General features: G+C 47.0%; 1 protein-coding gene across 3 annotated transcripts in view; it reads left to right on the top strand.

The window, feature by feature from the left end:
• Positions 1–19930: 19930 nt before the first annotated feature.
• RAD54L (RAD54 like) overlaps positions 19931–22745 on the top strand; it is a 23694-nt gene continuing 20879 nt past the window's right edge. For 2 of the 3 annotated variants that reach the window (XM_056356297.1, XM_056356298.1), the window contains exons 1-4: positions 20093–20224; positions 20344–20436; positions 21477–21596; positions 22349–22409. In XM_056356297.1, coding sequence (XP_056212272.1) covers positions 20222–20224; positions 20344–20436; positions 21477–21596; positions 22349–22409 — 277 coding nt within the window. In that variant the 5' untranslated portion in view covers positions 20093–20221. Of the gene's footprint in view, positions 20225–20343; positions 20437–21476; positions 21597–22348; positions 22410–22745 lie in introns of all 3 variants that reach the window. The other variant, XM_056356299.1, reaches the window with a different exon arrangement.

Genomic DNA, 22745 nt, shown 5'->3' with positions numbered 1-22745 from the left:
ACAGTGATGGCAGATGAAGCCTCAGACTGGGAAATGAGATCGGATGGCCCCAAAAGGCTTGAAGGCAAAAAAGCATTGAAGCAAAGTGGATTATTACCTTTTGAAGTCAGGCATGTGATTTTCTGAATACTTGAAATTCACCCTCTGGGGTGAGGAAAGAGAGGAAGCTCAGGACTGGTCACTCCTTTATCCAGACCAGAACAAGCCTGTATCATGGGGGCGGCTTTAACCCCATATACCATTTATTTGATCATCCTGTTGCTGCCCGCACGGATGGTCGCCATGGCATGAGTGCTGTGGGGATGGGATGACATGAATGAATATGAAGCCAGGCTTTGTCACTCCTGCTGTCCAGAAAACCAGCGCTGATGGTGCTGAGCAAACAGCCTGACATGCATCCCAACAGGCACGACTCCAACCTGTGCTCAGGACCCCGTGCCGTCCCCGCTGCACTCTTGGGGTGGGTGGCATGGCTGTGAGAGTGGGCATGGGGATGGTCCAGCTGGACCAGTATTGTCTCCAGATGGCTGCTGTCGCATGCTTACATCCTCACGTGGCTTCCAAGGAATAGGAGTGATTAAACACAACTCTGGAGAAGCCGCATTTAACACTGTGTTTCCCTTACCCTTAAGTAGGTACTTGAGGAAAAAGTCCATGTCGTCAAGTGATGTTTTGGGCAAGTTTTTTCCCTCTTGGAGAAAGGATGATCTACTCAAAGGTAGGAAGATAGATTCAGAAAATCAAATCTAAGTTCTGTGCAACTCTCTAGCCTTTACTGAAATAATTAAATTCCAGTTTTCAAGGCTCTGGGTTTTGTTATGCACTTGATAAAAAAAGAGTAACAATCTTTGTTCTGTGTATTTACACCACAAACTCTTCCATGTCAAGACTATCCCCTAGTTTGTCCAGCTGGGATTGGTGGTCCGATTTTCAGATGGAAACTCGGCACATGCTGTTTTGTAACAAACAGGAAAGAAAATTCCCATGCAACCCTAATGACTTGAATAGGCAGGATTATTCACTCCAGTTTCCCATCCAAACAAATACAGGAAACAGCTGTCACAACTGACATACCTTTCAGGAGCAGAAAAGTCTTTCTGAACATGGGCTGGATTGGAAAGCTCAACCTTGACTTCTGTTGCATTCCCAAACTACTTAACTCTCAGCATGGGTCGAGTAGTATGTCTTCTATAGATACTCTGGTATGTTTTATTTTCTTTTTTAGCTAGTTAACCATTATTTGAACTTCTATTTTATGAATTATATTAATTAAAAAGATTAATCGTTTAAAAATTGATGTATGAAACTGGATTTTTTATTGTTAGAGCCATATTTGAGAAAAAGAATGTGGACTGAGTCAAAGTGCTTTTTCACGGGTTTTTTTTTTGTTTGTTTCAGACAAAATAGCTGCCTTCAGCAGGCTTGGGCAAACATTTGGCAGGGTGACCCGCTTTTGGCCCACCTTTCCCACCTATGGATGGACCCTCGTTATGACAGTTCATGGAGCTGAGGAGACTGAAGATGTGTCAAGTCATGGTAGGATTTACCTACTTGCTAGTAAACACCCATTACTGATATGAAATTATTTCCTAGACTTAACCAGAACTTTAACTCAGCGCTGAATAAGCTGCCTCATTTGCCAGACAGCACAACCCAGGAAATTCCTTCACATTCAAGTGGTTAAAATATTTAAATACTGGCTTCACCAGCAAATAACCCCTGGGACAAAATGGGCTTGCTTGGTTTATTTGTTAAAAGTTTTCCTTTACTGAACACAGCTGCACAGAGAAAAAGGAGAAAACACAGCAATAATAAAGAGGTAGCTGCCCAGACATCCCTGGAGGAGGATCCAAACTTAGAAACCCTCTCTTGTCATCAAACAGGAGGGATTCAGATGAGAAACACAGAAATTAGTTCTGGGGAGTTCTTTTGCTTGTGCTTAATGTCCATTCTCCCAGAGATGCCCAGAGATGCTGGGGTTAGAAATAGAAGAAATTAAAAATTAAAAATAAGAGTTTCCCTGGCCAACCCAAGATAAACTGTATTTTCTGGCATACCGTTTGTATATACTTTCCTCACCCTTTGTAATCCAGCTCTAGAGGATGGCTGTGACGTGTCTCTTTTGGGCCCCTGGCACAGAACCACACCTTGGTGGGCTGGCTGTGACACATCTCCTGATGGAGTGGATATAGCACTTTGATCACAGGAGGGGACTCACTCCATCAAGACACCCTTCCCTAAATATCCAGGAGAGTGGGAGAAAAGCCTCAACAGTCTTGAGGAGCACAATGAAATGGCAATTAGTAAGTATATTGTGCTTCTCACACAAAAAAAAAGGGCACCAGTGAGAGGATCAGAGGATTTGAAACAAACAAAAGGATGTACTTTTTCACACGTTGTGTTGCTAAATTATGAATGTTATTGCTCCAGGCAAAAGTGTAATAGATCCAAAAGCAGCCTGAGAATTTCACGGGAGAAGAACCTTCTGGGCCTGTTAATAGCTGTGGGTCAGCCTCCACTTTGGGAGTCCATCAGCCAAAAATTGCTGGAAATGAGGAAGACATCCCAGGGAACAATCACTCCAGACTTGGTTTTTTTTTCCCCTAAACCCTTGCTAGAGTCCCCTACCAGTGCCAGACACAGGAGGAGGATGAGATTGACTTCTGGTATATCTTTTTTTTGTTTTATGCTCTTAATCAGCAATGCCTTAATTCCTACCCGTGGCAGAGCTTTTCCTTGTGTTAGGCTGGAATTTCTCACCAGGATGTGGCTGGTTTGTTGCCAGGAGGAACACCTAACAGGGTCAGACCACCAAGCCTTTGGAACCCCAGGCCCTCAGTATACGGTTTTGACTTGGAAACCATGAACATTGAGCTGAGCTTTTCCCGGTGACTGAACCAGGTTTTGCCCAAAGCCTGTGCTCGAACATTTTTCTGCCCCCACAAGAGCAAGGAACCTGGATTTTCTTGCTATTAACAGACAAAGAAGTGTCAGACCACTTTATACATAATACCCATGTACCACAGGCTCCTAAACGTCACCTTGGAACCACCCCAGCTCCCTTCTGGCTTAAGCCTGTTATTCAACTCCCTGTTGAAGGCACCCAGAGATACGGAGCGCAGTTCTCCTTGAGTTTGCTCTTCCCGTTTATCTCCCTCTCTGCTAAAGATACGCTTCCTATGTCTTATTTGCATTTGTCTGGCTTCATCTCTCAGCCATTGGCTCTTGTTCTGGCTTTCTCTGATAGACTAAAAAGCTCTTTAGAAACTGGTGTTTTCTTCCACTGACGGCACTTGTGCACTGTAATCAAATCACCTCTTGACCTCCTTTCTGATAAGCTAAATAGACTCTTTGAAAGTCTCGTTGACATTTTTTCTCTTGTGCTCAGATTATTTGCAAGCTCTTTCCTGCAGCGCTCATGGGGGTTTTAAAGAAATGGGAAAAGCTGTGTCGTAGCTGATGATTTGCCTTTGCTGCAAGGGCATCTACCTGGTCCACAGTCTACTTGGAACCCATGGGGTACTCCTCCTTTATCTCCACACACCAAAGCTCACCCTTCATAAAATCAGTCATGCTTTGTCCTTCTATTTAGGGCACAAATGGTCTCAGAACACAGCAGCCCGGATTCCCAGACAGGAATGCTTCTCTTCGGCAATGCACCAAGACTAGTGTATGCCCACCAAACAGATGTGACCTGCTGAAGTGTCCCTTGTGGACTTGGGACAGAGCTGTGCTCCAACACATCTGGTGCTTGCTACTCCCCTCTTTGACTGCCCCCTTCAAGAGAACATCACCTTCCTCTCTTCTCCACCCACCACTCCTCCATCCCCTTTATGGACCTGCAGCCCTTCTTCCTGGGACACAACATCAGCATCCTCACCTTGCATATATCTCTTGCAGACGCGTCTCCTCTCCCTCAGAGCCCACCCTTTGCCGCAGGATGACCACGTATCTTCTCTGCAGTATTATAAGAACCACCAGCATGTGGAAAATCCTCCTTTCTAGAGCCATATGTTGTCAGCCTTTAGTTTCTAGCTCTGTCATTATTAGAGATCCTCCACTGCTCCCACAGTGTCTGTATTTTTTTGGCGACGAAGCAAGGAGCCCCAGATTTGAAGCCATCCCTCAGTGTGTCAGACTTGGAATGACTCCAGTGTCTTTTCCCACTGCTCAGAGGCATTCAAAAGGTATTTAATTAAACCCACATCAGAGAGCTGTTAGCAAGCTTTCTCCAATTAGCAAGGTAGAGAGGACTGCATGTCGTGGGGGGAAATGAGCAGACATGAAATGTTTTTTTTTTGCCTATGCCTTCCTCAGTGTCAGATTAATTGGCACTTTTCTTCCAATTTAAAGCAGAGCTCTGGGCACAGACAGGTCACAGCATCACAGTACAATCCCATCCCATCTTCTAGTTTCCCCCCCCTCTCTCTCATTATGATTGAAAATTTCCTTAGACACCTGAATCGTGTTGGGCCCTGTCTCTGTCAGGGCAAACAAAGAAGGAAAATTAGTGGCACTCAGATTGGTCCTAGATGTGGGATTCTTTTAGGGCCTTCACTCCCCTCTTCCTTTCCTGTTCCGTGCATGTGTGTTGGCTTTCTCTGTTGTTGTAACACATGGTCCAAAACACGACTGGCTCAAAGCAACCTCAAATGGACTTGCAGATGCTCAGACCTTCTCTGTGTGGAGCAACTTGAATTAGTCAGATGATGATCCACCCTGACTAAGGATCTCCCTCCATGGATGTCCATTCGACTTGCAGGAAGCCACGGGGATCAGATGCAAGGTGAGATGCCTCTTTGAAAGTGTGAACAGAAGACCTGCCCAGCAGAGGCACTCCCCCTGCCTCCCACGAGGACCTGCTGGCTCTCAGGATGTGCGTTTGATACTCACTTGAGTCCTTCACACGCATGGTCACAGCCCAGTGCCCCCAGCTGGGGCTGACACAACCCTTCTGTCACTGTGGGACCTTCCTGCTGGTTACAGTTGGCCAGTTCTGCAAGGGTGGCAGCTGTGGCACTGAATGTGGGCTCCTTTCATGTCTGAACTAATGCCCCACTGACTATTCACATATGTGTATGTCGGAAACAATGGAAGAGTTGCAAGTTTCAGACCTGGCTACTTCTACAGCTAAGGCTAGAAATGTGGTGTCTTTTCAGTAGGCTCAGTTCTTGTGACACGTTTTGTCATGGGCCATTGGAACACTGCTATTCTAGATGTCCTCTAGAAACCCATGCTACATTTGCACTGTGGTGATACACAAAGACAGGCTTGAAAGGTCCAAGAGCCCTTCCAGACCTATGCAGCTCCTTGCATGGCCAGCATGGCAGACAGCAAATTTTAGTACCCAACAAGCTGGAGTGTGATCAGGGCATTACGTGATGTAGCATGACATGACATCACACCCCACAGCCTTGCGGCCCACTTAGGATCCTGCTAGTGATCCCAGTGCACAGCGTCAGGATGACTGGGACAGACTCAGAGCAAGGTGTGGACCTGTGGCTCAGGGGCCGGAAAGAACCACATGCCGGGACTGGTTAAATAACCAAAGTCCTGCTCCTTGAGTCATGCTACACAAGGAATGACACAGTGCTGCCAAAGAGTGTGCTTCCTTTGGAAGGAGGGGGGAATCCAACTCTCATTCCAGAGGGCATAGAAACAAATTTAACAGTTCTTTTCTTTGACTCCCAAAATCTAAGTCAAATCTAGGCTGCATTTTCATCCTTGGATATGCTTACAGCGGTATCCTAAGGGTGTTGACAATCAATCAGCTCCTTTTTTTCCTCCCACATTTAAATGCAGTTACAATTGCAACAACACAGCAAATCCTCTTCTATCAAAGCAGGGCACTGGGTTTTGTTTATTATTTGCAAATTGCAAACCAGCACATACAAAAAAGCCCTACCTCAACGTGTGAGCCCACGATGGGGACATGCTGCTATGACAACAACATGAGGCTGAATCATTCAGACAGACAAGACACACATAATTGTGTGATCACCTGTTCCAGCTTGTTCAAAGGAAATTTTATTAGCGCTGCTGAAAGTACATTAGAGAACAAAGCATAAAGCATCCACACATCAATCAGGGCTCAGGTAATCAATGCAAGCACCGCCTGAGCCCAGTGCCTTACTGTTCAGCCATTCAGCATTTCACAGGCTTCAGGATAGCATTTACAAAAACTTATGTCTATATCTGAAGGATCAAACCCCCCTCAAATTCTACTAAACCAAAGCATTTATGGGGTTTGGGTCTTGCTGAGAACACCAGAGTTTTGACTGTAGGGTGTTTGTGGTCAGTGGAAGGACAGTCTGGATCCAGGATGATTGTTAGAAAATGGACATGACTGATGGCAAATGTGCCTTTTATAATACTTTTTTTTTAAAAAAAACAACAACAATAATTAAGAATGACAGGTGGAAGAGGAAAGCAGGTCTATTTTGTTACAGACAAACAGGAATACACAGGGTCATAATTCACTCAGCCATACATATAAATCCATACGAGTTTATGCTGTGCAGGTGCATTAGCCACAGCATCCATTTCCAGCTGGTGGGAGAGCAGTTCCACTTGTTTCCTCGCTCCCTCATTTCTCCTAACATGAGGGTGCCAAAATCATGACTCTAATCTGCTTCATATGTCCTTTTTTAGCCATATAACTCCTGGACAGCAAAAAAATGGCTTAATATCAATTCTAGAATATCCCTAAATGCAAGTGTCTGGCACTCTTTTTTATGCTCTGTCCTTTCTGAATCTACTGGTGGTTTTGTTTACTGAAGTCTTGCTTTTAAACTCAGTCTCCTTCCATGTCTTGGCAGACGGATTTCATGATTTGGAAAGGGCTGACTGAGCTGTGGAGAATGGATCTGCCTCAGACCTCTTCCTTGAATCCTTCCCCTGGCAAACAAAGCTGGTGAGGGTGAAAGTGATGGACATAGCGCCAAGTGTGGAGGTGGCTGTCATTCTGCTATGTCATGTTATCGGTCATCTCCTCTCCATCCCAGCTTTGGAAGGATAGGATCCTTTCTACCTGTCTCAGTGAACAGAGCCAGGGGAACACACACGCATACCACAGAGAACAAAAATAACCTAACCTGGCAGAAAGCAGACACGCTGTCACACCTCCAAGGGGAAAACTGATACAGCCTCTTGCTTCTGTTTCAAAATCAATTTCAAGCTGGTTCCATGAAAGAAATGGCAAAGAGGGCATTAGGTCTGGCAACAGAGGTTGCCATTCCTGGGATGATGGATGAGGGATGAGTACAATTACCTGGATGCCTAGAGCTGGTACACAGCCTTTTCTGTTCAGCCCGCTCTGGCTGTCCATCCCCATCAGCAGGAAGATCAAAACAAACTTTGCAGAACCTCTTATGTGGCTGGACTTGTCTCTGCTCCAGCTATCTTGGAGAACAAAACAAGAAGGAGCAGTGGCAGCTGCTCAGAAAGGACCATCTGTAATGTTGTATCAAAGACAATCTGCTGCACAGTGATGCAGAGGAATCTCTCATGCATCAGCAACAGTGCCACGGCTGCTCTCCTGTACTCTGGTCCCACTGTCCTGAGCTGCTGCTGTGCAGTCCCATACAGGGTCCTATGAAGGGACTTTGCTGGCAGCACTCTCTGCAGCAGCAGCTTGACCTCCCTAGATGAGAACTGACACCTCCCAAGTGGTGTACCCTGTGTCAGCCTTCACCTTGATGGTGCTGATGTCAACAGCATCAGCCACAAACTCTTCACGAGGTTATCTACCAAAAGGCTCTTATGATTAACAACACAGGGCTGTGTTCACATTAGTTGTAAGAGATGATGTCAATGTCATGCCCACATCAGTCGAGCATCGACTCTGATTCCGTCTTCCCAATGCTATGCAGCTGTCCTGCTGCTCATCCCCAAGGCATGATTACACCAGCACTCCTAAAGGGATTTCCAGAGCTGGCAGCAATCCCACTGCTCCCTATACCTGCCAACCCATCTCTCCCAAACTCACCATCCGCTTCCCTTCTGCACTGATGAGCAGAATATGCAAGACCAGTTCCTACACGCACTCTCTTGCCAGCGCCAACTTCTTTCCTTTGGAGGCTCACCTGGAGTTGGCATGGACAGTGGGGTCATCGTGAGCTTGTGGGGAAAGAGATGCTGAGGTCCTGCACCATCCACATGGTGCTCACAGAGCCACCCATAGGATTGCAGAATGGGAACACCTGCTTGGGGGTTGTGTGATGCTCACAGAGCTGGCCATGCGGCAGGGAGAACCAGGTAGCCTGGAAGAGGCCAACATAGTAAAATAGCCAAAGACCTTTAGCCCATGGATCTCAGTTCTGTGGCAGGAGACATGAAGAGGCACAGAAGGCGAGGGGTGACGATTGCTGCATTTCCCCCTGACTGGCAAGGGCCTTCCACTGGCTTCTTAGCTCTGCTTTTGTTTGGAGATCAAATGCAATAGGAAATGCTAGAAAGTAGCAATTCAGAGGTTGTCACCAACTGCAAACTGGGTTTTCTCACACTGACAAAAACAGGCATCTATAGGCAGCTTTAGGAAAGATGGGGACCATGGCATCTCATGTTAGTTGGTGAAACTAAGGAAGTCTAGTCTTTTTTTTTTTTTCCTCTTGAAAATTGAAATGCTTTGGGAAAACTGTATCCTCTGTCTCATGGCTGCAGGCAGCTCTCCTGAATAAGCTATTGTCAGGCCTCAGAGATGTGAGTCAGAGCATCTTTAATCTCTGGGCGGGAGCATTCTCCATGGCTTTCATGCTTTGGAATAAATCTTCAGAGACGTTCCCAAATTAAGCACGATTCCTTTCTAATCTCCTTGCACTTCTTCCTCTCCCCGTTTTATCAGCTAGGCTCAAACACATTTCTCATGGCCTACTTCGAAGCAAACTGATTAATGCAATCGCTTCAGGTTTTAGGAGGGATCAGTGCTTACAGCAGGGGAAAGGGCTCCTACTGTTGCCGGCAGCCCCAGCTCCACAGCAGCTTGGGAAGCTTATAGAGATCTGCCTGTGAGCAGAGCTGACAGCAGAGGGTGGCAGCAGGGATCACACACTCACACGGGCATCTTCTGAACTCCAGTGGGAGCCTGCTCAGTGTCCAGGTGATTCTCCGAGCCCTCAAGGATCATGCTACATAACGTGGCTGGTGCCAACTGGGTTTGGGGGAGAAGGAGAGAGGAGAGCTGTTGGTTTCCAGAAGGGAGGTGCTGTGCTGCTCAGCAGCATCCCTTCCCTTCCTGCCCACCGGCACCAGCCTGATACCACAACCTCTGCCTGCTCCTTCAGCCAGAGGCAGATGAGTGGAGGATGGCAGCTCGTGCTGCTCAGCTGCAGCTGGCACACATCTGGCGTAGGAGAGAGGTTGGGTTTGCGTTTGCATCACCACCACGTGGGATTCAGGTCCAGCTGTATGATGTGAAAACCCTGAGTTGGGGAGCAGTTGTGTGAATGTCACGCTGCTACAGGACAGGGGTAGAGAGGGATGTTGAAAGGGGAGTAGTGAAATGCCATGGGAAAAACAGTAGCTCTGGATCCGTGTGTGTGTGTATTGATGTTCCTTGCTGGAGAGAAAACTGCTCCTCTTGGCTTTTGTGAATCAATTTTTCTGACAAAAGATGACATCTCTCACTGCCAGCCTTGCTTGCATTCAGCTCATGCAAGTCCTCTTCTGTTTGTCTGATGGAGGGGCTCCTCAAACACAGTGTCCTTGGATAGCCCCTAAGAGCTTACAGCCTAAATAGATAAAAGCTGTGCAATGATTAGCTGTGTTTTACAGATGAGAAGCTAGAGATGTGCAGAAGGGAATCTCTTTCTGCATCTGCAGTTTTGAAACAACAGGATCCTGAATCCAGCATTACATTTGCCTGGGGCTGGGAGATACAAAAGCCTAAGTGCCCTTTGATGTGTCAGCAGGCTTCCCAGGACCAGAGTGGGACAGGCTATGGTTTTTGAAGGTGAAGCGAAATAATGACTAAAATGATGAACTAAAAAGTCACTACATTTTGGATGGGTAACACCAAAATGTGACATTGCCTATGGAAAGCTGAAGCTCATGGAGTTCCATGGAGCTCATGGAGCACTGATGGTGGAGGGGGTTGGAGAAGCACAACTAAAACAAAATCAAAAAAAAGCCTTGACAGATGTGGGCCTCCTGCGGCTGCTTGTGTCCTGCCTCACCTGCAGTCTCTGCCTTTGCCTCACCCAGCGTGGTGAGAAGCCCTACCAGCCTTTGCAGTCTGGCCCATGTGTCTAGTCTTGGGTTTTTTTCTTGATTGACAAGTAAAGGACCCTCGTGCTTTAGTGAGTGGATAATGGCTGCCTTGATGTCATTTATTGAAGCTTTGGAATAGCTGTGCTTTCTAATTACTTTTTCCTGCCTGCCTGAAGAGCACCTTTTGCTTTCAGATTAACTTCTTGCTGTTTCTTTGAACTTGTGCCTCTGTACTCCAAGCACCCTGGGTTTTGTGAGATCAAGGCAGGCTTGGTTAAGGTAACAGGCAAGTAGTGATCAAGGTGGTTTTTAACTTTTCTGCACACAAACGTGCCAGGTTTTCTAATTAGACTGTGTGTGGCACAATCAGCAGACTTAGGGTCCTTGTGCCTTCAAAAGAGACTCTCCAAGAAGAACAAGTTAGTAGGCTGCCTTTGAAGGGGAAAAGACTTCTTCCTGATGTTCAGAGGGGCATTGGTAACGTCCAGCATGTGCATTCATATGCACAGCACATGTATTTTGAACACGTGCAGTGGCCTCTCTGCTCTGGGAAGCAGGGAGATTTTTGGTCTGCGTGATAGATGCTTCCTGTGTGAGTGCAGTTTTACAATTCAAACTGAAAGGGATGATTTACTCCAGACAGCCAAATGTCCTGGACAGAAATAGCAAAGTCCAGATCCAGACTGACATTCTCCACTTTAGTGGGATAGTGGTTTGCCCGAGTGTAAATCAGTAACAGTCACATTGTTCTTACTGAATATATAGAATCACCAGAGCTTTTAAAATGCTAATTCACTGTAGTTTAGTTGTGGCATGGAGGAAAGCCCCAAGGTTTTCCTGAATGCAGATAGGAAATTCAGGGATGGATGATAATCTGGAATTTGCAGCATCCTTATTGTCCAGAGCAATGGGGCAGGAGTTGTCCTTGGGCTTTGTGCAGCACTGAACACACCAGGCAGGCTGATAAACTGGCATCCTCTCTTCTAAGGTTTCTATCCTGCCCCTCTATTTCAGGCATTGAGTGAAGCTGCTGGTGGTCTCCTCAGGGATGGTGGCTTTCTTCTGGAAAAAATCAGTCAGGAGGGAAATCTAGGGGTCACCTCTACCCAGCTGAAGGGTGTATTGCTTGCACTTAAAAACTGCAAAGGTGCAACACCATCCCTGTCTAGACAGGCTTATTTTTCCTCCCTCTTTTTTTTCTTTTCTTTTTTCTTAAGGTTTTCCTTAATTTCTAACGGGTATCCTCTCGGACCGCAACTGAAGCCTACCACTTCCTTCCCTACCTTTTCTGATCACAGAAAAGACTCCCTTCTTCAGAAGAACTTTCTGCAAATTTGCAGATTGCTCTCATATTTCCCTTTTCTGAGACTAGAACAACCGCAGCCTTTTCAGGCTCCTCCTGCACTTCCCATTTTCAAGGTCTCTGATAGTGCTGGTCGCTCTTCTCACCTCCTGACACATTTGAGACTAGGTACTCAAAACAGGGCACAGTCCTGCAGCTGTGGAAAGAGGAAAGATATCTTGATACATGTGATGGCTTATGCCTGGTGATGCACCCCAGGATGTAGCAGAGCTATTTAGCAGCTGCACATGAGGTTGCTCCAGCAGCTGAGGACTAAAGAAGACCTGGGCACAACCTCTTTCCATGCTAGAAATCAATTCTTTTTTTTTGCTTGCACACAAGCATTGCTCAGAGCAAACTGCAAAACCCTGGTGTAAAGCAGGACAACTTATTTGGGGGACAAGAGGGCTGAACTGGTGCAGCCCATTACCCACAGAGTTATTCCTGGAGGCCGAGCTCTGCTTGGACTCGCCAGTGCCCAGTAAATGAGATGTTTCGTGGTCCGGTGTGACTGTGACAAGAGGCATTTTGTGCTAGTGGAGTTTCTCTCCTCTCCCCAGCTGTCTGTTTATTCCAGACTTGTCAGAACTGCATGGCTGGTCCCCCGGTGAAAAATTTGGTGCAAGCAGCCAAAGGATTTAGAAGTTATTAGGGAAAAAAAAAAAAAAAAAAGAGAGAGAGAGAACAGCAGCATAATTCTGCTTTCTTCAGAAATAAAGCTTAAAACAGATGAAAGGTATTTGTCTTGACTCTCTGCAGGCTCTACCTTGGCAGCCAGCTGGAGAGACTTTGGGAAAGCAATTCCAGAAGCCTAGAGCTCAGCGTCAGAAAAACCTGCCGCTGGGACAGCTGAGCCCCTCACTGCAATCCGCTGCCCTCTGCTTCTTGGCAGTTTCAGGTTTTTTAGTGTTTTTTGGAGTCAAAAGTCCCCCCGTAGCTTGATCTGCTTCCTGTGCAGGATGGCAAATAATTGCCTACAAATGGCAAACAAATTCCTTGCCTGGCAGTCCAGGTTGTGGCAATGAGTTTTTTTCTTTCTGTTTTATTGCTGCAGAGACTCATAAATGAGCCCCGTGCCCCCAGAAACGCAATTGCTAGCAGACTGAAAGGGGACAAAAATAAACAAGGATGACAAACCAGGTATCACAGCTTTGGAGTACAACTTGGAGGCTGGCTTGTAGCAGCTGAGTGTCTGCAGCACGGCTGCTTTGGATGAGGCTGCTTTGGATGAGGCTCTGCTTTGGAGTTCACCTGCACTCAGTTACTCATGTCCCTACTGAAGGCTGTGGACAGAACCTGAACGTTTCAAAAATCTCTGGCCCACACCTTTTGCTTTTTGAGGCTCTTTCTTCTGTGACTGTAGATGCCACTGAGTATGCCAACCCTCCTGGATTTCTTCCATGACAATCCCAGGGTAGTGAGGGGCATAAGGACATTTTTTCATCAGGGTGCTAGACCTGGAGGCTGAAAACTTGAGTGCAATTTCTCTGTGAGTGGGATGAAGGTGCTGGAGTGTCCATCCTCAGAGATCTTCAAAGCTCAACCAGACAAAGCCCAGAGCAAACTGATTTAATCTTTGAAGTTGGCCCTGCTTGGAGCATGGGGTTGGACCAGAGACCTCCAGAGGTCCCTCCTTACCTAAATGAGCCTGTGATTGCTGGCATGGTTTGGTCTCCATCGCTGGAAGAAGAAGTCACCTTCCTAATTCTGCATTATCCATCCACTAAAATCATAGAGCAGAAAGTCAAAAATAAAATACCCAATCCCTTTTTTCAAGGCTGGGAAAATTGTTGTGCTTGTCAGACATTTCATTTTTTATGACATTTTCACTGAATTTTTTCCTTGAAAATGTTATTGCTTTTTAGCTTGATTGAAAAGCCTACTTTCAGAGAGGAGAAGTTCTCAATAGCCATCTTGATAATGCTTTCTGCGTTTTCTGTGTTGGCTTTTTTTTGTTTTGGGTTTTGTTTTGTTTTTTTTTTCCTAAAACCCGAACGATTAAAAGCACTCATTACAAATGCTGAAAATCCCTCACGGTCTGCCTTTTTGGAACCCTGCAAAATGAGTACAACGGATATTTCTGAGTTATTTGGGTTATTTTTTCCACAAAATAGCTTTTCCCCTTTATTTTTTAAGTCCTTCCATTCAGGCTGTAAGCTTTTCAGGGCAAAAATTGCCTCTTTAACAATGTCATTTTCCAGCTCCCACTTCACCAAGGTTTTCAATTTGGATGGGAGCTCTAAGTCAGATAATCATTCAAGACCACAATGTCTCTGGCTCAAAGCAGTGCTGACCATTTTAGGTCACAACTCCAAACTAAGACTTTCAGTCTATTAAAGAGCAAAGTTTCAAGGTTGCTTTTTCCCCAGTAGCTGAGTTTGCTGGTACCCTCCTTGTTTTGTAAACCATTATTAAAAAATATTTTTTTTTTTTCAGGGAGATGCTGAAAGTTCTCTGCTTTTCATGAATTGCAGCTATCAGAAATTATTATCTTAGTGCCTAAGAGATCTGTCATGTCTGTCCCTTCCCTTAACAATTACAAACATGTATCACGTTGATGAATTTAGATGGTCATTTAAAGGCAAACTGCTTGTCCTACTTTTTGCTTCTTATTGATTGTCATGTAATTAACTGATTCATTTCATTAATATAATCCAGGGTGTCTGTAACCCACTTAATCAGCAGAGCCTGATCAGAAAACTAGGGTTTAATTAGACTGAGCTAATTGCCCCAATGAAATGATGTTTCCTCTGTCCTAAGCCATTACTTATAGGAGCCAGAGGTGTTTTTTTTCTATCGAGATTTAATCAGGGGCAGAGAGAATAATATTTTGCCTCTTGCCAAAGGAAGAGCTTCTCTAAGCAAAGACAAAGCAGCCGGGAAGAGCAGTCACACAGTTAGAGGTGACACATCCCTTATTAGCTGAGCAATATCATGGTTTGCCCACCCAGTGAGTCCAGGTGTGTTTAAGGTTGCATGGTCCATGCTGTGAGCTCCCAAGCTGGTCCTGGAGCTCACTGGAGCCATACACGACCTAAGGCAACTTGGTACCATAGTGGAAGGTCTGGGAAGGCCTGCCTGCTACCACAAAAATAATTTGAAACCCCTGTTGCCTGTGTGTTATACTCAATGCCTGCCAGTCCCACTTTAAATTGAGATGCTGAAGTGTTTGGGGACCACGTGTGCTTCTGAAGGCGTCTTCCAAGGGATGCTCCTCCATCATCCATCAAGATGGTTTCCTCAAACCCAGATGTCATGGTAGAGAGCACCTTTGTGGCCAGCCAGCCTCACTTCTGGCCCTTGGAAGTTGTATAAATGACAGAAATCATATGCAGGGGCCAGACTATTCACACAGGGCAGCCAGCGCTTTGTCTCTGCAGGGCTCAGACAGCAGGGAGGGAAGCAATTCCTTCTGCCCTGGAGAAAAACCCATTCGCAGAAAAGTCTTTCTTGGTCATTCAAGCTGATAAGCAAATATTTTTAAATGCACTGGAGGGTGCTGGGTAGCTTAACTGCTTAGAAAGTAAGTGTGTGTATAAGTGTATGTATATATTCTGTCTTTCGGCTTTCACACCCAGACTGACTGTGGTGGGTGTCTCTGTAGATCAGAAAAGTGACGATGGAGGTAGCTGTTATGGGAAGATGGCTGCAATCGTATTTATTTCAGTCGTGGTCCTGCAACTGGATTTGCATAAAGGCATATGAGCAGCACCCCTGAATGCAGCCCCAAAGAATTCTGGTGGTGGTGCTGCATAAGTGGTGAGGACCCACTAGAATCAGGGGCTGACCCTGGTCCCTAAGGCTGAGATCTGCCCTTAGATTTGTTCTGCAGCTCTTTGAGTGCCCTGTAAATGTCTGAGCTTGGCAAGGAAAATGGCATCTGATTGTAAATTTCTTGCAAAAAATGAACCTTCAGCAGGGCTAAACCAATTTGCGAAATCAAGCTGAATCTAGGAAGCCATTTCAGCCTCCCTTTAAGGAATGAGGAATGTGTTTCTGGAAGTGCTATCACAGCTTGACTCTGATGTTTCCTAAAACCAGGCTTTTTAGTGTTTGCAGGTTGTGTTGTTGGCTGGCCTGTGCCTATAAAGGTGAGGGAGATGACTGGCTAATTAGCTTTTAAACAAAATAGAACATTTTGCTTTGCATCAAATGAAATATTTCGGGTTGCTGAGTCAGACTTATACATGTTTAAAAACATTTTAGCAAAAAAAACTAAATTAGAAGCAAAGGTGGTGCAGGGGGAAAGTACCCCATGGGGATAGCCTTCCTCTGGAATGAAGGGCTGGCTCTTGAAAGTAGGCCCATGGAGTGACAAAAGCCTGAAGCACTGAAGTTGCTGATGTTTTTTCTCACAGTGGCAGGTGAGATTTGTAGGTGAGTGATGTTAAAACCAGGTTGGTGGGTAAGCCTCTGCTTCCAGGTACCCTTCAGCCAGTGCCATGAGCCTGAAGAGGAATCAGCTGTTTAATGTTGAATTAGTGATTAGTTCTGGATGCAGCAACAATGTGAAAGGAGAAAGGCTGGGGCTTTGCCTCTGGAGGAGGTTGGGGCATTATCTGGATGCCACTTTTCTTCCTGCTTCCCTGCTCATCCCATGTCCTTTTCCTTCTCTGTGCCACTGGACCCTTCTCCACCTCATGGATTTCAAGCCATGTCATGTGGCTCAGCACAGTGCAGAGGGCTCTGCCCTCAAGGGAAAGGCATCTTGATTTCCAGCACGGGGCAAGGAGGCACTTGGTGAGGAACACATGGAATCCATGAGTAAGGAAGTGAGTGTGCAGCATTTCTGGGGCACAGAGCTCCCTGGAGTAGTGGCAGTGGAGGTTTTTCCCTGCTCCTTTTGCCTTTGCTGCTTTAAGGAAATAGGATTTTGTGAGGTTTTTGTTTTTTTGGTTTTTTTTAAATAAACAAGATTAGCAAAGATCTATTTTTCTCTCTTCTAATAGTAATAAGGATTAGGTACCACTGGGTCTAGAGGGACAGCAGTCATAAATGAATCAAAAGAAACTGTGAAATCTAGTATGTAACGTGTGATGGTGAATGGCTCCTAGACCAAAGCAGGCAGCGGCCGCCCAGCTGTGCCACCCCGCTGCGGGATAGAAGAGCTGTGCCTTCAGGTGTGCTCGCCACGCAGCGGGGTTGAAGCCAAGGTAGGTGCTGTACAGCTGAGATGGCAGGTACTGCAGGGATGGCTGGGTGGGATGTGGGTCAGCCCCACAGCCCTTGCCACCAGGCAGAGCTGTAAGTGCTTGAGTGCTGTGTGAGTGGGAAGGGCATTGGCCACCCAACTCTCATCACGCTGGGCTCCTGACTCCATTTGCTTTCAGGTGATATTCATGCAAATGTGCCAAAAGCAGCAGCAGTGCTGGGATCCTTGCTGCTGAACCTCTGCCTCTGTCCAGCATGCAGCCTGGCTGCATGTCAAATGGCACCTGAACCTCCAGAAAGTAAAAAGATTTTTGTCCCTGAAGGTAATATTTTTGAAGCACTTAATGTTTCCTCCCTCAGTAAGTGGACGGGCAGTTGAGCTGTCTCTGGTGGTGATGAAAGGGGATCACAATTCCAGCTGACAGCAACTTTGTATGATCGTACTCAGTTTCCCTCTCGTGGTTTGCAAAGGAATTAACTGGGAAGATATTTAATTACTTTCCCAGCTGAATAAGGCCAAGCTATGCTGGCATGCAGAGGTTTTCATCCCGCAGCCCTGGTAGCATCAGAGCTTCACCTGAGAAGATCCAGGTAGCACCACCGAATTTTGTTAAAGCTGTAGCTCTCCCTTCTTATGGTTACAGATTTTCACCTCTGGTTTTCATTGTGGAATGGCTGAAGCTGTTAGATGAGGTCTCCTTCCATCAGGAGATATTTTCTCAAATTATCTCTCCCTCATGCTGTTTCCTACCTGCTACAAGGGTAACAAGCTCTCTTGGGCAGGACCTGTCCTTATTCCTGCCTGCAAAGACCTGGACATAAGGCCCCAATTCCTGCAAAGAAGACCTGGGTAAAAGCCCCAATTCCTGCAACACATTTCTGAAAAGTTTTTTTATGGGGAATCAGGGAGGGCCTGAGCTCTGTCTCAGAGGAAGATTTTTGGCATCCTCCCCTCTGCTTGCTCGTACTGGAGGGATTCAGCATCCTGCAGAGATGGCAGGGAAATCACAGGATTATTCCCTATGGTGATTATCTTGTGCTCTCTCAGGGCTGTATAAATGGGAGCTGATTACAGCTAGAAAAAAAGTAAATTGTGTAATTAGAAAGGGGGAAGAGGGGAGGACTTAAACCTCTGCCTGAAGGTGTCAGTTTGGAGAGAAGAGTGGAAAAGAGAATGTTGAGTGGCATCGTGCTGGGACCCACAGAACGGGAAAGAGCAATTGCTGACCTTGTCCCTGGCTGCTTCTGCTGCCTCAGGCAAGCCCCTTGTCTTCCCCTTTGGAGAAAGAATGAAATATTTTTCTGCTGTATCTCTTTGCCTGTTTCTTTGGGAAGGAAGGGGAACTCTCGTGCATGTCCAGCTTGCCCCAGGCTTGCAGCGTGGTTGGCTTAGGAGCAGGCTGTCCATGCTCAGGCGTTAGCATCACCCCAAATTTCCCTCTCGGACTTGTCACGAATGGTTAGAAAAGAAAAGCTATTGCAGGGTGGAGTTCTGAGCAGTTCTGTGTTGGGTGTAAGATGACCAAGATCCCTCTTGTTGGTTTACATGGAGCAGGAAAGGGCATTTTGCCTCCCCTTCCTCTTATTTTTACCCAGCCTGGTGTTGGCTAGAAAACATGTCTGTTCCTGTCGCAGGCCAAAAATCATGCAGCAGAATTGCTCTCAAAGCCACGGTGAGGGAGAGTATTAATGCAAACATTATTAATGCCGGGGAAAATAGCCAATTACCTTCCTACAGAACCACTCTCTGCTCAGTGGACCAGTAAGTATAATATGTAACATTTGCCAGTGAGCTCTGAAAGCACTTTGGGAATACAATACTGATAAATGGATTTGGATTTGAAAAAGACGGGGGGGGGGGCGGGGGGGGGGGGGCGGGGGAAGTAAATTTAAGGTACTCGACATTCAGGAAGTGTAAAAGGCTGTAGGGAATCTGTGCCCACTTATAACTCAAGTCCTACAGATGCAAGAATTTGGCTTTGTCTTACATCCACTCTATTTTATGTTTTGTAGATGTGTAACTGCATTAACAGATGTTTAATAAACTGAATAGAAAAATAGAATGTAACTTGAGGTAAGGATACTGCCAAAGGGGCTTCTTGTGTTTTTTGATGTTTAAGAAGGTCAGTTGTACATCTGGAAGTGATCAAAGTAAGTTTTTACATGTCATTTATTTCCCAGGCTTACCAGTGAGACAACCAACAAAGGGGAAGTCCATCCTTCCCTTTCTCCTTTCCTCCTTGGAGGAAGAAGGAAAGACTAAGTCCTTTTTTAAGAGCTGCAAGGGCATAGCACATTGACTAGTTTGCTCTGCTGGATTTCACTCCCTGCCTGCCCCCATGTGCTCCTTGGATGGCATCTGGAGATTTAATGAGTCTCCCAAGATTTATTAACACTGTCAACTGCTGATGCCTCTGGGAACCCATGGGCTCCAGAGGACCTCCTCTGAGGCCTGTGAGAGGCACATCTTGGTATCGCAAGCTGTGTGGGAATCTCATCTTGAGGGTGCCTTCCCTGCCTGCTGGTAGAGGAGTTAACAGTGTGTATCAGAGGGCTTGGCTTATTTCATGGAGTTGTTTGGGGTTTCTCCTGTGTAGTGAGGAGAATTTAGCTGGGTGTCTCCAAAATGCTGTGATTTTGCAGTTTGTAAAGCCTCTCCTTTAAATGGCTTGGTGAGCACCAGTACTCATTTATCATGTCAGCTGTGATCCATGAAACAGGAACAGTTTTGCTCTTTCCCGAGGACTAGCCTGCCCTTCTCTTTCAAGGAAAACAAATCTACGCTCAAACTGCTGCTACTCTGAGTTTGCTTTTCACCCCAGCACCACTCTAAATATCCTTTAGGATGTACCAAAGGGATTGCCTTTATGTTCTGTGAGGGCACAAACAGCTGCTCAGTACACAGTCAGGGCTTTAGGGTCAGCTCTACTCGAACAGTTAAGTATGTAAAATAACATAAAACTGGAAAAGCATCACTCTGTTTTGAAACGTGACTGTAAAGGCATGTCCCTCCCCACGGCTTGCCTTCCTGGGCGCCAAGGGGCACCCGCCTGCGTTTGTCACAGCACCCAGTGATTTAATTCCTGCTGCCAGAGGTCAGGGCAGCCACGGGGCTCTGCCCTCTGAACCTGGGTCTCACTTCACCTCAGGCTCTTGTCCTCGCACCTTTGTGCCGACACGGCGCCCGCCCGCCCGCCAGACACCCGCACGTAGCACCAGCAGGGCCCGAGGGCCACGGCCTGCCCCCCACCGAGCAACCTCGGGGAGGCCAGGCCCCGGGGGAGGGCTGCCTCGGTGCAGGGCCCGGCCCCCCGGCCCGCAGCTCGGCCGCGCCCTCGCTCCTCCCGCCGCGGAGCCCCGAGCGGGTCGATACGGCTCGGCGCTCGCTCGGCCGTGCCTGTTGCCGTGGCGAAGAGGCGGGGCGGAGCCCGCCCGGCGCCTTTCCCGCCTGCAGCGCGGCGCGCGCGAACCGCTCCGCGCGCGGCACGTTACCGCCGGCCGTCTGCCCTGCCCCGTGAGGCGATGGTGAGTGCGGGGCGGGCGGGGGCGCCGGGCCGGGCTGAGGGGCTGGGCTGAGGGGCTGCGCGGTGTTCCCCCCGGCCCCGCTGTCCCCTCAGCGTGTGTGTGCTGTGCCCCTCTTCCAGAGGAGGAGCCTGGCTCCCAGTCAGCTGGCCAAGAGAAAAGCGGGCGGCGGCGAGGAGGAGGAGGAAGAGGAGGAAGGCTGGCATCCCCCGACGGTGAGTGAGGGGCCCTGGGACTCGGCGGCGGAGGGAACGCCCGCCACCCTCGGCGTTGAGGCCGGCCTCGCCCAGGCGGGGCTGGGGCGGGCTCGGCCCCGTGTGACTGCCGGAGCCCCTGCAGCCGGGGGCGGGGCGGGGGGCCGGGACCCGCCGCTGCCCAGTCAGTCCCAGGTGCCTGATCGGGGGTTGTTATCGCCCCCGCCTTCTGGGGATTGAGGACCAGGCTCTAAGTTTATGCTGTTTTCACTAGCTGGGAGAAAACTTATGTCAGGTCATGTAGTCAGTAGAAACTTCATTGTGTGCGTGTGATGCTTCGTGGGTTATGGAACAAACTATCCCTGGGAGAGCTTCCAAGTGTTTGTGAGAGGGCTGGTAACTAGGAATAGGTAGATGTTCAAGACAAAACAGAATGTTGTCATGCTATGTACTGTGTGATACAGGTTAAAGAGTCTCACCTAGCGCTTCCTGTGTCAAATCCCTTTTTCTGTGCCAGCAGGTAGTTAAAACCATGCCTCAATCTGAAGACGACTGTGATAAATCAGGAAACATATCAAATGACTTCATGCCACTTGCTAAGTGCCTGAAATTTAGGTTTCAGTGTGAAGCCTTTTCACCTGTGCAACAGCAGATGCTGTGGGAGCCTCAGGGGACTTTCATGTAGTTTGTTCTGTGCTTCTGACCCTTCCTTTTTTTTTTTTCTTCTGCTTTTTTTGTTTTTTAGGGGAGGAGTGGGACAGGACAAATCTTAGCACAGACAAAGCTGCCTTTTTAGGTTAGAAAGTGGTAGCTACCTTAGCTAGGAGAATTTTTTAACCTTTATGCAGGTTAAACTTTAGGGCATGGTGACCTTTGTGGTGTTGCAGGCTCTGCCCTGTGGTGAGGTGGGGGTGAGTAATGATTGTGTCTGTTCAGAGATGCTCAGCTGGCTGGGTGGATTGTCTGTGTGGTTAGGTGCTTACTGAGTGTGACAGCAATGCATCTATCTTCTGGTCTCGCCAAATGCCCTTGAGTTGGTTTGTCTTGATGCTGTTTTTCAGACTCGGAAGAGACAGAAGCCTGTCAGCGAGACAGAGGGTGGAGAATGTTACAGGTCGCCTTTCCGGAAACCCTTGGCTCAGTTGACCAATAGACCTCACTGCCTGGATAGCAGTCAACATGTAAGTGGGTGTTACTGCTGGCACACTGTAGCTGGTGGGTTGTGTATGGAGCTCGTTCATCAAGGGAGTCCAAATGCTTCCATGGACCCTTTTAATCAGAGGTGTTATGGAAGTGACATACACACAGAGTCTTTAGGAGAGGCTTTTGCTAGCTCCAGCCATTTAATGTTGAAGGACGTGTGGTGCAGGAATGTTCTATAATCGAAATCCTGAATAAGAGAGTTCTGTGGAGCCTAGGTGAGGGACAGTGCCCAGGGGCATGGGTAGCTTTCCACGCAGATGGCTCAAGTGCTGTCTGCTTGCCCAGTTTGGTCTGGGCTTCCACTTGCTGGAGACCAGGTGCTGGACTGGCTGGGTGCTTGCTGATCCAGCATGGTTGTTCCTACGGTGGTAACCCAGTTCCTTTACAGGAAGTCAATTGCCTGACTGAATTACCAAGGCGGGGGAAGCAATAGCATTTAAAGAAGTGAATAATGCCAGTGGATTTAAGAAGGGGAGTTAAGAAAAATCGATTTTACACATTAGAAAACCCAAAGGAAAATAGTTTTGAAAAGTGGAGTTGTGGGGGGAATTGTGCAGGTTTGTTACTTTCTTTCTTTTGGATATTCTTGAAAATATTTGGAGTTGAAGCTTGCATAGATGGGCTGTCAGCACTTGGCAAAATTAACTTCTCAAAAAATGTTCTGGGCTTGCCTTCTTGAGCAGTCTGTGATTTTAGACTTCTTAAGCATGTTTTCTTTCTGAATTCCTAGGAGGCTTTTATCCGCAGCATTTTGTCCAAACCCTTCAAAGTCCCCATTCCAAATTATAAAGGTAAGATGAGGAGGTTTAAGGATTGTCTGTGTTGACTGACTGGGGTAAAACAGATGATGCTCAAGCCTGTCAGTGTATCTGTGGGGATTATTGTTATTTTTTGCAGTGATGCGTATGTTCCAGAAATCCTGATTTAATTTTGAAAGAAAAATACTGTCACATTAGCCAAGTCTTCATATTTCTTACTAGTGTTTAGTTTGGATAATCCTACATTTCAGAATCGGATTTTGTGTTCTTACGGCTATATATTTGATGTAGTGCCAGAAGATTGTACACCATATCGCAAATACAAAAGTAAGATGAATTCCAAGCGATGAAGGTTTACCATCTAAATAA

The sequence above is a fragment of the Falco biarmicus genome, chromosome 11, assembly GCF_023638135.1.
Source record: "Falco biarmicus isolate bFalBia1 chromosome 11, bFalBia1.pri, whole genome shotgun sequence".
NCBI classification, from domain to species: Eukaryota; Metazoa; Chordata; class Aves; order Falconiformes; family Falconidae; genus Falco; species Falco biarmicus.
This window is presented reverse-complemented; position numbering and strand designations above follow the sequence as displayed.